Genomic DNA, 18,099 nt, shown 5'->3' on the forward strand with positions numbered 1-18,099 from the left:
AGACACAGAAGGTGACTAGACCTGATGAATGTTGTTTTCTCCATTTAAAAAAAAATCTTTTCACTCAGTAGAGGCACGTCTTACACTTTTCTTACATTGCAGAGGTGGTGAGACATGCAGTCAGATGGAAGCAGGTGGCCCCAAGAATGTCTTATAGTGTGGAGACCTGGGCTGGAATCCTGGTCAATAGCCATGTGGACTATGACCCTCTCATACTACATTTCTAAATCTGTTTTCGTATTTGTAAAATAAGAATCATACTATCTTTTTAAAAGGATATTTACTAAAGTAAAATCAGCTGACATATGAAAATGTTTAGGATTGTACTTGGCCCATGGTAGGTAATCAGCAACTACTAATCAAATCAGATCCATTATGCGTTTGGCCCCAATAATAAGGTTATTAGTGGAGGAAAAAAACCACATGTGTGCCAGAACAGTCTAAGGAATATTTTTCCCTTTAAAGTCTTCACTCTGGAAAGTACTGTGTGTATTCAAGAGATATTTGCTTTAGTATATAGATATATGTGAAAGCTCTACTTACCTACCTACCTACTTATCTATGTGATAAACGTAATGAATGCAGATATTTTGTAGGAGGATTTGGTTTTTTAAAATAAGTTTTTTGATAGTGGGTGAAGGACTACTCTAACCAAATAATATGGTTTTTAGTCAAAAGCGAAATGTTCCCGTAAGGTAATGAGACCATTTTCTTGTGGGATTCACATAATTTCTGAAGATAGCTCCAAAAATGGGTTCCAGAAGTAGAGAGATGGCTGCAGTAATGAGTACAGTGCTTCCATGTGGGAATGCCTCAACAGGGGGCAGGATGTTGTTGACTATAAAAGGTTCTGTTATGTGTATTTATTGTCTCATTTATCATTTTATATACCAGGTATCAATCCTATGAACAATCCTTAAAGAAACTTCTGTGAGGCCAGTTTTATAGAACTAGCCTAAGGACAGCTAACAGTTTGATACTTGGAACTTTGATTCATTGAAGCATTTTATTTCCATCAAACAGTTACTGTTAATAGTTTATTCTAAGGAAATGATGCTCTATGTCTTAAAGAAAACAGCTGTAAAACCATACTATTGTCATTTTGAGGTTTTTTAATGTACATAATTATAGACTCTTCCTCAGTCTTTCAGTAATATGTCAAAGTGAATCCCATGAGGGAAAGAACTGGATATCTTGACTCATGAATGTGACATCTGAGTTAGTCATCATCATCATCATCATCATCAGTCACAATCATAATAAAATGCATATCTTTATTCTAGCTTTGACACTCCTGGTCATGTGGCATTGAGCAAGTTTCTTAACTTCTCCATTTACAGAAAATGAGGATAATAGTAGTTCATGCCTTAAAGAGTTGTTTAAAATACTAAATGAATTTATACGTGTAAAATACTTTGGTTCTTGGCACATACTAAGAGCTTAAACATGTTAGCTGTTATTTTGGTTTTGTGTGTATAGGCAGATATAGACATAGAGAAGATGAATTTATGTGTACTTTTTTTTGGCTAGTTATATGTCCCCAGTGCATCAGTATTTTAGATATTTCCTATTCTGCAAGACAAGAGGAATGTGCATGATTAAATAGACCTCTGAGAATATGCACACCAATGTATATAAGGGCAAAATACTTTAGTGTAGCAAACAGTGAGGGTGTTTGCTGCTCTATTTATGGCTCTTTTAGCTGTCAGTTGCCTAGGAGATCATTGGCAAAATCCCAGCAATAACTAGCAGCATTTATCCTATAAAAAAAAAAAAAGAGTTGCAACTAATCTAGTGACAGTCATTAGACACTTCCTGGGGAAACATCCTCAAAATTTCAAGAGAGTCCTATTTCCATCACCTGTTTTATTGTCACATCTGCTCTTCAGCAAACTAAAGAGAATTGTTTTATCAACTCATCATAAAATACTTATTCCACTTCTGCATATCATTAACTTGTCCCTGTTAAAGAATTCATAGAATTCTGGATGTGGGCAGGGACCTTCTGTTTTCAAACAATGTTATTAAAGGCTGCACAGTTATATTTGTCTTTTTCTCCATCACATAATCCGCTTAAAGTCAAAGCTAATTAGTAGAGTTGTGAGATCATCATGCTTTCATGATTAGAGAGACTTAAACCTTTGCTTTTCCTTTTTCAGGTAAGTGAACCCAGCGTCGGGCATTGCACATTTTGCTTCCTGTCTGGCTCTTACTCATGTTGCCATTTTATGGACTAAACCTCAATAATGCAGTTTAAAGTACACTGATATGAGGGTACTGTGGCTACTGTCGGAGGTGTGTCCTAAGAGAGATGGTAAGTGCTCGTTTTCCATTTTAAACATACCTCCTGATGTCAAGCCAGGCCCCTCCACTCCCTTTCCCCCTCCTGCCTGCAACAGTGGCTCTCTTGGTCTAGTAAGCATCTCTTGTTGGCACAGCTAAAAGAATGAAAAAGAGATTCATTTTGCGGGCCTGTTGGATGTACTTTTGGAGGATAATTTTTCCCAAGAGCATGAAATCATTTGACATTGTTGGTGTTTTAAATACATTTGCATCACAGTGCATTGCATTTCTGGCCAGTTTGGAATGGAACTTAAAAGATCACTGTGCTACAGTGATGTAATCCTCATGAAATGGTCTTTGTAGCTTGGAGAAAGGAAAAATGCTTGGCTGAAAGACGAGGGTCTGAAGTCCCACCCAATGTAAAAACATACTAAATTAGTAGTTGAGTAAGGACTAGAGTATTATTAGACTTCTTTTTTTGAATTCACAGTTCTAAATCAAAGAAGTGTAAATGGAATTTCCTTTTTAAATATTCGAAGACTGTATTTACTATGTAGATGTTCAAATATTAGATCTATATTTAGAAGGTAATCTAAAAGCATTTTAAGCTAAATAGGAATGTGCATTTCCATTCAATTCACTTTTGAAAAATACATTGTCATTAAAGACTTTTAAAAATATTAAGTACTTTTAAAAAGAATGTTTTAGGACCATTATAGCTAAATTCTTTAAATATCTCCATTGTTGTTAATTCTCCAGGAGCGACAATTTTGCTTTTTTTTTTTAAGTCTGGAGTCCAGTTTATTAGTTGGCTATTTCTTTATGTTGAGAATAATTATTACTATTTCACTCTGAATGATTAAAAATTAAGAAATGTTACATTTACATATAAATTACTGGTTATTTTCCTTGTTTTCTTTTCATTTATTATTATTGGAAATCATACATCGAATGGAAGTATTTGAGAGAGGCTCAATGTTAAGAACATTTTGAATACTGACCTATTTCTTTTTGATTTTTTTCTACGAGGATATGTGTGGATGGTATAATTTTAACTCTTAATTGTTGTGTTATTGGGACACATTAATCTTTGGGGATGATTATTTTAATAAAAAACAAATGCCCCCCAAAAGCACCAAGTTTCATACATCTGACATTTTTAGACTGCTCATTTCTTTCTTTTTTTTTTTTTTTAACTTTTATTTTGTCGATATACATTGTGGTTGATTATTGTGCCCCTCACCAAAACCTCCCTCCCTCTTCCCTCTCCTCCCTCCCCCCCAACAATGTCCTTTCTGTTTGCTTGTCGTATCAACTTCAAGTAATTGTAGTTGTTATGTCTTCTTCCCCCCCCCCCCCGGTTTTTGTGTGTGTGTGTGTGTGTGTGTGTGTGTGTGTGTGTGTGTGAATTTATATATTAATTTTTAGCTCCCACCAATAAGTGAGAACATGTGGTATTTCTCTTTCTGTGCTTGACTCGTTTCACTTAATATAATTCTCTAGACTGCTCATTTCTAAATGCTGATGGATGTGTGAAAAAATACCATTTTATAATGGTTATTTTCTTGAAAAATTGTTTTTGTTCACATTTCACAAATGGGGGAGCTATGAATTATAAATAAATAAAATACCGTTCCCACTAATTCCTTACAACGTAACTTCTTTTACTGCTAATGGGAAAATGTCTTTTTAGAAAGACTGGACATAAGAACAGAACTTTCAAAATGAGGCCTTGAGGGAATTGGGCGTGAACCTCAGACCTATGAAACCTTTAGTCCACCTTCTTCTAGACTCCTGTATGTTGTAAGTTTTATTACTAGTTTATTCATCAGAAATAAAAAACTCAAGCAACATTATGCTTTGACCCAATAAACATCATATTATCAGTTTCTAATATCATGGATTTTACTAGGACATTTCTATTCGTGAAAGTTTTTAACTCTGTGATCAGAAGCAAAGTCTTGTTGGCATCACTGAGCTTTTGAAATCCGGTGCCTTTGATCTTGGGGAAACCAGGAGTTCTTTAGAACCCTCTAAGAAGCTTAAAGATTACTTAAAATACTCTGTGAATTCTGTTTGTGTTTGGAGTGTATGGGTCACATCATATCATCTTTTTAAGTCCTAGAAGTTTTGAAAGATGCCCCAGCCATGTCTTTCTCTTTAATAGAAGTTCAGAAATTTTGGGTCATCTTTCTAGATCCACTTAGAAATTTCCTTGAGTGATTTTGTTTTGCAGCATATGTCATTGGCACAGTCCTTTAAAAGGTGTTGATGGTGACTGAGCTGCTTCCCTAGTAGGAGCTGAATCATTTTAGTAGCCTTTATAGAGGTACAGTATTTTCCTTTATTATTAAAACAATGCAACTGGATAGGAAGTAAATAATTGCATTTGTGTATTTTCCTCCATCAGTGAGCATCGTCATCAGTTTTATTGTTTACGTTTGAAAAAAGGAAATAATCATCCAGTCCCTCTTTCTGCTCTGCTGTGTGCTTTTGAGGAAATAGATTCTTGGGGTTTCCTACTTGTTGGGTGAAGAAACTTGATGATCTAGGTGGCTGTAAAATCAGGTTGCTTTTGAGGGCTGGCTGGACAAATTTGAACCTATCCCACACAGTGATATGCACCTTTTCACTGTATAAACCACGATAGGTTACTTGATCTGTTTGAGATTTTAATACATTTTTTATTGTGCTTGGGAAATACAGATTTGAAGTTTCATAAAATCAAAAGAGATATTTTTCTAAAATTTCTAACTCATTTCAGTTTTCAAATATAGATTCTGGAAATTTGGGAGTCTGGAAGAGCCTGGAATATTGTGAGTTGGAATGGCGAAAAAATTAGGACTTGGGGTGTTCATTGCACCTCTGGATCCTGCCTTTGCCTAAAGGATTTTGCATTATAAGGAGCTGTACATGTTGCATATCAAATAGGTTTGGAAATGTTAGTAAATATGAGGTTGAACTTAGAGTTGTGACGGGAAAGAACTTTTAGTTCTATTTCCTCGAGGAAAAATGTATTCTCTTGTAATTTCCCAAGAAGAATAGCTAATGCTTAATTTGAACAAAAATTAGTCTTCAGGAATTAAAATATTAAAGACAAAATATATCTTTATGAGACAGGAAGAGATTAATGTTTAACATAAAATTTTAGGCAAATGATATAAATGAATAGTTTTTAGTCTGTGAGTAAAATGTCAGCTCTTTCCAAAACTTAATTATATATATATATATGTCTTTTATATTATAAAAGATTTAAAGATCATGCATTTTATAATTTATGTTGATTAAAAACACCATGCACAATAGTTTTGTACATTTAAAATTCTAGATTTTTACTATAAAAAATTTTATCACACACAAAAGTAGAGGAAATGGTCTGGTGAATCTCATCATCCCAGATTCGGCAATTATCAACATTTTTTCATAATTGCTATTCTTGGCGGGGGGTGTTGGAGTATTTTAAAACAATTTTATATGAAATATCATTTACTTCTAAATGCTTCAGTATGCATGTCCAAAATAACTACAACAATAACTACATTGAACAACTACAATAATATTATGAAACATAGAAAATTTATGATCATCCCTTCATACACTCTAATACCTGGTCTATATTCAAGTTTCCCTTGTTAGTTCAAAATGCCCTCTGTGGCTAGTTGTTTGGATCAGGGTCCAAAACAGTTTCCACCTACTGCGTTTGGTTATCTCTGTCAAGACTTTTAAATTCTAGAATAATTTCCACTCTTCTCTCCTCCCATCTTTTCTTGCCATTTGATTTGTTGACAACACCTGGTCAGGAGTCCCATAGGATGTTCTATATACTTCATTTTTCTGATTTCATCCTGTAGCAGTATCCTTTAATTTGTTCTTCCATCCTCCATACTTCCTATAAACTAGAAGTTGGATCTGAGGGATTGATTCTTTCAGTTTTAATATTTTCAACAAAAATGCTTCATAGTTGAGGCTTTGATAGATCCTCTCAGTGTCCCAAGCACATTTATTTAGTGCCTACTTTTCTTTCATCCCACCATTAAACTGGATTTCTTGCTGCCATATTCAAAATTACTTTCCAGGAAAAAAAAATGCCTTATACTGTCTATTAAGCCTTTATTGTAATCAAATCTTTACAGTGAGTAGTCAACTTCAATTAATTGATGCATGAAATACCAGAAGCAACGTGGACCTTTTAATCTCTCTAAATTTGGCCATGCATAAAGAAAGCTGCACCTACCATGTCTGTCATAAATTGTAAGTGTCCAATCAGACTGAACCTGCTGTCTGCACGCTGCACTGTTGTGAGCAGGTATCTCCATGCTATAGGGAGCTCTTCCGGAGACAGACCTGCCGTTTGGATCTTTGATGTCCCCCAAAGTTTTACTTCCATCTTTATATTAAAAACTCATGTTTTTAGGTTTTGGATAAACATCTAATGCATTTCACTTATGAGTAAAATTGATCACATGAAAACATGATAATGCATGTTTAGTTTGCTTACAGACCTTCCTATCTCCATTTTGTTCTCCTTATAGTTTTATATTTTAATTCCACATCTCATCTACTTCTGGTCATAGGGCTTGAAATTCTCACTGTTAGAATCATTCTTTATGGACTTTCTGGAAATATATATTAAAATAGAATTAAGGTTTACCATTACCTAGGAAGGATAACACATATATAAGACTTACTGTCACCTAGCAAAGATGATGGTGTCATTGGGCACCTGCAGAGGAGTGTTTTGACCTTAGGTGGACATCTCATCTGAGGAATTTGCCTGGAGCTGTAGGCACTCAGGGAGCAGCACATGTAAACCCAGTCCTATTGTGGAAATGGAAAACTTTAAAAGGAGAATTTGAGGTCTACTGGGATTATTTCCTCTGGTTTCCAATAAGCTTAATTATGTTGATTATGCCTATCCCAGGCTCCATGATATATGGAAAGAAGAGTGAATTAGGAGTAAAGAGATATTGAGTCCTGGATTTCAGGCACTGTAGCTTAGTTGTCAAAAGCATGTCTCCAGACTCACATTGGGTGGACTGAGATTGTTGTTCTTACACATGTGACCTTAGAAAATTTACTTAATTGTCTGAGAAGCCTCAGTTTCCTGATCTGTAAAATGGTGATAATAACAGATGTTGGCCTTACAGAGTTGTGAGGATTGAGTGAGGCAATTCACATAAAATGCTTGCGTAGTTCTGGTACTTATGAAATAATTGATAAATGTCATCACTGCTGTTTTATTATTGACGGTAATTAATGTTCGTTCCCTTCATTAAGAACTTCATAGCAAATTCTGGCAGAGAAATAAATTTATAAATTGTACTCCCTTAATGTTTAGGTTTTTTCATCTAATGGTAGTTATTTAATTTACAAAATTTCTCTTCACGTGCTCAAGTCCTCTAATGATAAAAACTAAATTAAAAAAATTTAAAAGGCAGCATGTCCACAGAAGCATGATCAATCTGTTTTCTAATTGTTTATGTTTATCCGTAAAAAATGGATATTAATTTTCAAATATATGTATAAGGTCACATATAAAAGGCTGCATATTTAAGCATGCATAAGTAATTGATTTTTCTTTTTTATGATGAATATATATGATAAACCATTAATGCTGTAGTTATAACAGCTGACCAGAGGGCTTTCCTTAATGCCAGATATTCTGCCAAATATTTTACATAGATCTTTCACTTAATCTTTAGAATAATCATGTCGTTTGTGCCATTATTACCCCATTTCAAGGTGACACTGCTAGGATATGGAAGATCCAGAATATGACTCACATCTGTCTGGCTCTGGAGTCACAGGCTATATTCTGTAAACACTCTCCGTTTGGGGGCAACTATCTTCAACCAAGGGGCTTATTATTCGCTTCTGTTTGCTAGCGTGATGTGTTACCGTGAGGGAAGACCAAGTGTTTGCATCTTGTGGCTTCAGACTTTCAGTTATGGCTGTGACTACCCGAAGTGTCGCTGTAACTCCAGTGCCTTGGTTACTGTCCACTCATCCTTGAGGCTTCAGACAGCCTTGTCACTTTAGCTAAGGTTTTTCTAGCCGGTCAAAAGCTCCAGTTAAAGTATTTATTATTATCTTAGTTAAATTTCAGATATTCTAGTCATTTGGGAAAACATTGGAAATGTGTCCTTTTTTAAAGGATTAGTTTTTATTTTCTAACTGCAGTCCCTTACGTGAACAAACATACTTTCCTTTGGCAGCATCACAGTTTCTCATACGGAAACATACATTCCCCTTAGGAAAGCGAGTTCCCTGTCATGTAGTTTGCATTCTACCAGGATGCAGGGTAGGATGGGTTTTCAGCACTGATGTCTAAGCTTTGTCCTCTCCCTCCGACCTCCTGTCTGCTCTCAGCCCACTGTTACCTCCACCTCATTCCTCCTTGGGTTCTCTTAAAGTCAGATGCTCTCAGGAATGTATTGATTTGGGCTTGCAGAGAACTCACCTGTTGGTAAAGAATGCTCTGAATATAGTAGCCTCTGTTTTTTTATGATATCCTTTTCTGTCTTTCAATGTCCCAATTTGATTACATGATTGATTAAGTTGAGACTATAAGGCCCTAGAAGGCAGAATATTTATATGGTTTATGTGTGTCTCTCAAGGTAGATTGCATTTTGCAAATAGTAATCTTTGCTTAATAGAAGGATATAATTACCACGATCAAGTATTTAATTGAGAAGTGTGATATTATGTATGTATGTGTCAGATTTCAAGGTGACAACTCTAGTCCTCCACGAAGAGGTGTTAAAACTCTCTAGAGGTTCTCAAACTTTGGCACCATAGGTATCACCTGAGGTACTTGTTATAAAATGCCTGTTCCTAGATCTCACCCCTAAAGATTCAGATTGAGTTGGTATGGGGCAGGGTGAGGATCACTGCTCTAGGGTTTCTTTGTTGTCTCCAAATCTCACTCCCTTTTCAAATGCTATTTCAGAGTGTCTGCACTTACTGTTAGCGTAAGGCCTGGAACGTGTTAAACAATCGAGTAGCCTTTGGAACTCACTGCCACACACCGTTTTTCCTATATGAGCTGTCTGGTATCCTCCTGTTATCTGTTGCACATATATTCCCAGTTTCTCTCACAAATTGAAACTCTTGTTTCTTCATCATGCCTAGCTAGCCATCTCCTATAAAAGCCAAGAGACTAATTAGAAGTTGGATGTACATGATTGGCAGCTGCTTAATGTGTCACCCCTTCCCAAAGTACAGTTTAAAAACCTAGACAAATAACTTTCATGGTAAAAGCCTAGTTCCTAAGGCAGATTTGGGGGATAAGCGTACAGAAATGATTTGGGGCAAGGATCATTCTTCTTAGAACTGCTCCAGTCATACAGCACTTAGGGAAGTAACATCAGCCTCTTCTGTAATGCTGTATCATTGGCAGGTAAACCAAGCCAAGATCTTAGCCTTTTCTGTTCAGTAATGGGTACAACAGCCACTCAGGTAATTTTGTCAAACTCACTGGCTTGTGATGAGTGCCATAGTTGTCTTTTTTTATAATAAGATAACACTTAGTCAACCTAAATGTTTCTGAAACATATAAAAGGTCAATATTTAAATAATTATTTGAAATAATTCAGTAGGTATAGGGTGGGGCTGGTGGGGGGCAGGAGTGGGAGCAGTAAGAACAAATCAAGGTTGTTCTTGGGTTGCTACTCAGTGATGCTAAGTAATGAGCACTTAGTGGCTAATTATACAACTCTCTATAGGTTGTGCATGTTTGAAAATTTTTATATTAAGACAGTAAATTAAAATGAGCTTCAAACATTCCACCAAATTTTGCCAGACTCTTCTTTTGGCTGTCTTTGAGCCAGTCCTTCAGAAATGCCGTGTTCAGTGCTGTCCGGTCTGATTCATCTGTAGGCCATGCTGTGTAGACTGAGTAGCTGAGCATGGGATGAGAAGGCACATGAGTGCTAGGAGAACATTCTGCTTTAGGTAGCCCTTATTAAGGTGGTGTTTTCCCTCCCCATCTCTCACATTTTAATCAGGATGGAAAAGGTTAAACCAAAGTGGTTTTACTTGGATAGTCATTTGATTCCCTGATAATGACATTTCATAATGTTTCATGAATTGTGTATAGTTTTTTAAAAAGTTAGGCTTTCTAGTTTTCTTTTCCTTTTTTGACGATTTGTGAAAATGTGTATTATATGTATAACTAATATTATGAATTACATACTTTATAGAAGACTGATAATTGCCACTCACATGTGCCCAAATGCAACTAAATATGAGCTATCTAATTTTTTTTGCATAATATATTTTATAATACATGTTATAAATGATTATAAAATATATATTATAAATTATTAAAAGGAATCATATATTATAAATGAGGATTCCTTTGACTTTTCAGAAATGACCTGTATGGCTTTATTCATGACCTTTTTGAGGAAGAACATATATTTTTGTCAAGTGAGGAGGATTCTGATTAACTTTTACAAACATAACTAGGCTGCTAGACCCTTTGAGGGTGGGAACCTCTCTTAATCTGTGTTTCCCCCCCGCAACATGCTGGGGGCCTCTGACTATAACAACAAATAAATGAACAGGGGTTAAAGGAACTGCCACTTTACCATACTGTGCTTAAAAAGATAAAGTGACTGGACTTTTAATTAATCACTTGATAGGACAAGTGTCTAGTCATTGAAATCAGTCATTTGCATTGGGTTAGTATGAAGTACTTATAAAATTTTTATCCTCAACATGGATATATTGATCATTTGACAAAAACATTTTAATGGCCACCTTGAAATTTCATATTTCAGTGACATACGATGATAGTTATTCGAATCGCAGTCTACCTGGCAAAACCAGTCAAGTCAGTGAAAGACAATGGAATGGGATGGAATGTTGATTCTAAGAGTTAATGTGTGCATTGAAAATTTATTGTTAAATTCAAATGTAAAAATAAGCTAACTTCAAATTTGCAGTTTCATTTCTAACTAAATATTCTCCTCTGAACATCTATATACCCTGATTCAACTGATTTAAATATCTGCACATCACAAAGAAACAGTGCATTGTATATTAGGGGGTTTTTAGTTTGTTTGTTTTCTTTTCTTATGAAATTCTCTTTGAGCTATAAAAGCTCAAGAGGGTGTGAAAAGCAATTGTTCTAATCCCACCTGGCAGGTTGAATATGCCCTGTGATTCAGGGATAGAGAAAGGAGCCAAAGGTCTGGGCACAGAGAAGTAGAAATGAGAAAGAACAAAAACTGGAGTGGAGAAAAGGATGAAAAGCAGTTTGGAGAAAGAGGTTGTGGGTGGACTGTCAGGAGTCTGACAGTGATAATGGATGTTCCCACAAGGGGAAGACACGACTGCAGATAAAACCTCTAAAAATATTTTCTTTTGCTAAGAGATGCTGAAAATTCTATTCTCTGAGAGTTATAGGCATGAAATTTTATGGGTGATTTATAGCAACCACATTTTGTCTTTCTGAGTGTATTGTGCTTTGCATGGTGCATCTAATTGTCTCTGCTGTCATTTAGGATAGTATTTTTCCGTCTTTGGTGTACATCACAGTCACCTAAGTAGCTTGTTAAAGCTGTGAAGGGGACCCAAACATCTGATGTAAAAGGGATGGTTACAGTGCGAATCAGCTGAACGTTTTTAGTAGGTGAATATTATTGCACAAGATAACAAGCAAAAGATCCTTCTCTTTGTTCTTTATAAGAACCTTGAGAGCCATGTACAGGAATACCAGAATGAGTTAAGAACACAAGCCTAATACATCGATCATGAATGTATTGAGTTTCCCTCCAGCATTTTGCTTTGTGCATTTTTATGCTCACTAATGTCACCAACTCAGAAGGGGAAAATATTAATACATGGCTTCCTGGGACTTCAGTTGGTGTGTTATCTATTGGTTTTGGAAATTAAGCCTTTTTAAATGTAAGTAAAAATCTGTACCAGCACAACCACAATCACTTTTTCTGAGTATGCCATTAAGCGGACTGATGTTAGGCAGATATTTATTACAAATCACTTGGGCCGTGTGTGTGTGTGTGTGTGTGTGTGTGTGTGTGTGTACACATTTGTGTTGTATTCACAAAGAAAAAGAAATTCTTTCTGCAACAAGTTGCTCTCAGAATTGAATACCAGTGATAGTCTATAATAAAGAGGCAAAGATGTGGTATAAATGGGTGGGAAATAAAAGACCCAGGTCCTATTCCTCCATCTGCCTTCCAGCCAAGTAGTTGAACCTTACCATTCCTTGTGACTTTCCCCTTTGTAAATTAGGATGATCTAATTTTTTTGTCTCAAAGGATTGTGTAAGGAATACCAAATGGGAGTTGACTGTGTCTCTTATCTTGGACAGAAGGTACTTTTGCTTTTAAAGTAATAAAAGTTGAATAAATTGAGCCATCATAATAAAAAGAAAAGCTAATGTTTATATGGAAGATTTCTTTCTTGAAGACATTTTGGAGAAAAGAGAGCAGATTAGATTTCTCCAGAGACAGAATACCATGCAGGTTTCTAATTATGAAGAAATAAAAATGATAAAGGAATAGGAAGAAGAATACTTTTAATTTTGCCTTGCTTGTTTTAACAATGGTTTGTTTTGAGCTTATCTTCAGTTGTTGGGAAGCAACCAAATTGCTCAGAAAGTAGGAAAGGGCTTCATTCACAATTCTGATGTCATGAGCACTATGGAGTCTGTTCTGAGAACGTTGTTATAATACATGCAGAGGTGAAAGGAAATTTTTCTTATGCCCCAGTACTTATTTGAATTGGTAAGTACTGCTTGGTATTTAGTTACTCGGGGAAACTTATTGGTTCAGTGGATGACTAGGGAGTACAGCAGGCAGAGTTCCATGTTGAACCTTGGTGGTGTCACTCTTGGTCCCTCCTCAAATAATTAATTACCCATAAGGAAAAGCAAAAATTCTAGTTTGCATGTGTTCGTTCGTTCATTCATTCATTCATTCATTCATTCATTCTGTATTGAGCTCTCTCATATACCAGTCACTATGTTGACCCTGAGAATATAAATTAAAAGCAGGCAGTTTTGTCTTTCTTGAAATCAGAAACAAGAGAAAGAAAGAAAAAGAAAAGTGAAACACACCAGGGATCTGTCCTTAATTTAGATTACATCAGCTATAAGAACGACTATTAAATGCCATTTGAGATAGGGATTAGCAAAGACAAGTTAATTATTAAAGACAAGCCTTTGGGAGTCTTCTGAAGAATTCACAACTAAGGGTTCCTTCTATGCTTGAGGCTTACAACTTTTAACTCTCTGTGCCCAACAGCATGTTGTAATTATACAATTACAAATTTATTTTCCTTTCCCTCTTCTCCTTATACTGGATTTGCAGTAAGATGACTGTAGTGGATTGAATTATGTCCCCCCAAAACTCATTGAAGCTTGAATTGTATCCTCCAAGATTTATGTATTAAAAACTTAGCCATCACTGTGACTGTTAAGAGGGTGGGAAATCCTTTCAATTATGGTGATTGAAAGGTGGAGCCTTAAGAGGTGATTGGATTGTAGGACCATGTAGTAGTAAATGGATTAAAACTGGTGGTCAGGGGCATGGTTCTGAGGGCTTTAAAAGAAGAGAGTCTCTCTCTCTCTCTCTCTCTCTCTCTCTCTCTCTCTCTCTCTCTCTCCCTCTCTCCCTCTCTCCCTCCCTCTCTCCCTCTCTCCCTCTCTCCCTCTCTCCCTCTCTCCCTCTCTCCTCACCTCCCTCCCTCCCTCTCTCCCTCCCTCCCTCTCTCTGCCTCTTTACCTCTCCCTCTCTACCTCTCTCTCTCTCTCTACCTCTACCTCTACCAAAACCCTCACCGGCTGTGTTTCCTGGACTTTGGACTTCCCAGCTTCAGAAACTGTAAGCAATAAATTTTGTTATTCTTTATAAATCACCCAGTTCCGTGTATTCTGTTATAAGCAACACAAATGGACTAACACAGATGACAAATTTCCTCTCTAACTTAAGTATTAAAAATCATATTCAGTGCTTTCCATAGTACTTCATAAAAAGGCAGCCGCCATGTTATTATTTGGTCTTGGGTCAGGCTGTTGGCCATTTGCTTTTTGCTGGAGCCCTGTGTGCACAATGAACAATGTAGCACTGCCCTGGAATTCTGAGACTAGCAAGCGTGAGTCATGGGCCCTGTATTATTTTAGTGAGAACTCGAGCCAGAGGTCAAGTGGAGGATGCTCTAGAAGTGTGCTTCTCAAACTGTAATGTGTCTGCCAAGCACTTAGGGATCTTGTCAACATGCAGATTCTGATTCAGTAGGTCTGAGTAGAGCCCAGAATCTGCCTTCCAACACACTCCCAGGTGAAGCCAATTCTGCTGGTCCATGGACCACACTTTGAGAAGTAAGGTTCTAGAACACATCATGAGCCTTAACCTCAGGGATCTCAGTATAATTTTAGAGGATATGGACCTTGAGGTGTTAGTCTTGGCTTATAAAACGTTGGAAGGAACTTTTAAAAACTGTCCCATCAGTCTACATGACAAAATAACTGACATTTGCTGTTGATCTGAACTTTTCCACTTGTGTGTATATTTCTTGCAGGCGATAAGCTACTCTGTATTACAAAATAGTGAGGAATGAGGATTTACATGTTTCCTCTTGCCTTCTGCTGTTAATCTGATCCTTTGGTAGAAAGGCTTTGTTAGATTTCTGATTCTTTGTAAAGCTAGAGTTGTCTAGACTTGTGAATTCTTTCCTAACTCCTGTAGAATTCATCTTATTCTCTGGTAATGGTTTAGAATGATGAAACAAAGTCATCGTTTGCATTAGACTGAATGTATAAGTACAAGTACAGGCATATTTATATCATCAAATCTATGTCATGTCATTGATAGTATTGACTTTATGTAGTAATACTTAAAAATATCAAATCATGTTTCTACAAATGTGTTAGGATTCCTGCATTTTAAAGCTTATGTATTGAATGTAATTGAGAGAGCATCTTCCCTAGTAAGTAATAAAAAAAAAAAAAACTGATCACTCAAAATTTTAAGAATAAGCCTAAAATAAAAATTTTATCTGATTAGAATCAGCTTTTATTCATTCTGTAAGTATTTATATACTGCAAACTATACTCCACAAATCAGACTAGACTGTGGAGAGGGAACAGGCAAGTATTTAGTATTTTATTATCCTTAATCTTGAATTTTTAATACAGTGAGAGAGAGAGAGTGAGTGCAAGAGTGCACAAGCACCTAAGTCAAGGTATATGGAAGTATATGTCAGTAGAAAGAATGTTTTTATACATATATACATATATATATGCATTCATAGATCAAATAATATATCTCTTATGCTTATCTTTCCATACTGAAGTCTTTTTCTCTTCGTTTCCATCATAGCACTTCCCATTTTCAGCCTAATGATTTCCTTCCATCTCTAGTGTGGATACCTTTTATCAGTCAGGGTATTTTCTACTTCGAGTACGAGAAACCCTGACTCAAACTGGCTCACACTTTAAAGATAATTCTTATCTCATATAACTGAAAGTCCAAGAAGTAAGACAGGCTTCAGATCTGGTTGATACATTAGTTCAGGAATTTCATTAAGGGTCACATTCTTTCCATTTTACCAGAAATAGGAAAAAATTCCCCAGAAGTCTTCCATCATACTTCTCTTTGGCCTTGATAGAGTCCATATCTGTCCCAATTTGTAGCAGAGGAAGTGGAATGGTCATGACTGACATGTTCTGATCTTTTGTGGTAAGATGGAGTGGATGTGGGGCAGTCAACCACAGGGTTCACTGTCCTGGGTCTCTGCCAACTTTAAAATGTTAGTATTCCCATGGATTCCGTTTGAGAATCTCTTCCATTCTCACTGTACACGTTCTTTGAGTGATTTTATCCACTTCCATGGCTTAATTGCCTCCTTTATTAATCTATGTAGTCGACCCTATTTTTTTTTAAGAATTTCATATCTATATATCATATCCAACTTCTCCCTGCAAAGCTCAACTTGACAGTTCCAACACAATCTCAAGTTTAATATAGTCTAAAATTGAGCTTATTGTCTTTACCTAAAAATCCCAATTCCCTACTCGCACCTCAGCGAGTCATTTAAACTAAAACCCCGAGGGTCATCCTTGACCACTGAATCAGTCAGTAACCAAATTCTGTTGATTCTTCTTCCTTATCTTCCTGTGCCTGTCCTCCTTTCCGTCTTGCCATGTCCTCACTTCTGGTTCCTGTTCTTTCTGATCATGAGGGCTGTCTTCTAACGATCTCTCCATCTCTACTCATGCTGCTCCCTACTTTCAATTTCTTCTTCGTGTCTATCAAGTGAACTTCCCCAAATTTTATCTGATTATGATACTTTCTGTTTACAAATGATCTGCAACTCCCCCATCCAGTGATGTTCATCACTGTGACTTATCGGGACCTTCTGTATCCTGCCTCAGTAGCCCCATCCTGTGCCTTGCCTTTGCTAGAGCCCTCATTTTTGAAACTTTCGTTTCAGTTAGCTTTTCTTGCTATGTTTCCCCCAAACGCGCAGTGCTGTTTCAGACAGTGCCTGTCCTCATGCTGTTTCATTTACTTATTTATCACATAATTATCTCCTCTTAAAGACCATAAAACTCCTCCACTCTCTTCTTACTACCAGGAGGATGAACAGGATAATGATGATTGTAGTGGATTGAATTATGTCCTCCCAAAACTCACTGAAGTTTGAATTGTGCCCCCCAAATTTTATGTATTAGAAACTTGGCCCCCACTGTGACTGTTAAGAGGGTGGGAAATCCTATTATGGTAATTGAAAGGTGAAGTCTTGAACAGGTGATTAGATTGTAGGACCATGTCGTAGTGAATGGGTTAAAAATGGTGGCCAGGGGCGTGGTTCTGAGGGCTTTAGAAGAAGAGAGGGGAGAGTCTGTCTCTCTCTCTGCTCTCTCTGCCTCCACCCTCTCACAATGTGAGACCCCTGGGTCACTGTTGCCACCACCAAGACCATCACCAGATATGTGTTCTCTGGACTTTGGACTTCCCAGCTCAGAAACTGTAAGCAATAAATTTCATTTTCTTACAAATTACCCAGTTCCATGTATTTTGTTATAAACAACAGAAATGGACTAATACAATGATGAAGGTAGTTAATATGTATTGCCAGGCACTAAGTTCTTCACATGTATTAAGCCACCCAAAAACACTAGTAGGTAGGCACTGTTATATCCCTATTTTATAGATGAAGAGACTGAGGCACAGAGAGATGAAACACCCTGCTCAAAGTCTCAGAGGTAGTAAGCAATGAAACAGGGATTTGACCTTGGGCAGTCTGGCTCTTAGATCTACTCTTAAGTGCTACACCTTGCTGTGTCTCAATCATTTGATCAGTCTTTTACTGGGCAGCATAGTATCTTGAACATGGTTTTATTTTTGCACTGAAAACATTTCACTCTACTGTCTTTCATGTTGAAGTTCCTCAACTACACCAAAAGTTTCTTGAAGGCTGCAGCAATTCTTATTTACATCTCGTCCTCAACACTGTAGGTGCAAATGTCAGTATGGAGGCTAGAAAGGAACAGAAAGAATGTTTAGTAGAGTATTTATGGATAAAGAAATGAGTCGTACATTTCTCTCAAATGATTTGAAACTGTTATGCTTTGCATTCATAGAGGCAGCGTTTTTGGTTGATAGTCTAGTATCTTTAGGAAAGAAATTCTTCCTGCATTTTGCTGAGTTTGAAATTTAAGAACAGATGATCTCTTAAAGACAACACACACAGGTCAGTCCCTCACTGTGTGTTTCTTTGTCAAACACAAGTCAGTCTACAAAAAGACTCATACGCAAATGTTCATTGCAGTCTTGGTTATAA

At 36.6% G+C, this 18,099-nt stretch overlaps 1 protein-coding gene across 2 annotated transcripts in view; it reads left to right on the top strand.

Annotated features, from left to right (window-relative positions):
* ANK3 (ankyrin 3) overlaps positions 1 to 18,099 on the top strand; it is a 502,256-nt gene that overhangs the window by 60,863 nt on the left and 423,294 nt on the right. The window contains exon 1 of one of the 2 annotated variants that reach the window (XM_063103191.1): positions 2,249 to 2,314. The exons of the other annotated variant lie outside the window; for it this stretch is intronic. Within the exon in view, the coding sequence (XP_062959261.1) occupies positions 2,312 to 2,314 (3 nt within the window). The 5' untranslated portion in view covers positions 2,249 to 2,311. Of the gene's footprint in view, positions 1 to 2,248; positions 2,315 to 18,099 lie in introns of those variants that run through there. 2 annotated transcript variants of the gene reach the window in all.

This window comes from Cynocephalus volans, chromosome 7, assembly GCF_027409185.1.
Source record: "Cynocephalus volans isolate mCynVol1 chromosome 7, mCynVol1.pri, whole genome shotgun sequence".
NCBI lineage: Eukaryota > Metazoa > Chordata > Mammalia > Dermoptera > Cynocephalidae > Cynocephalus > Cynocephalus volans.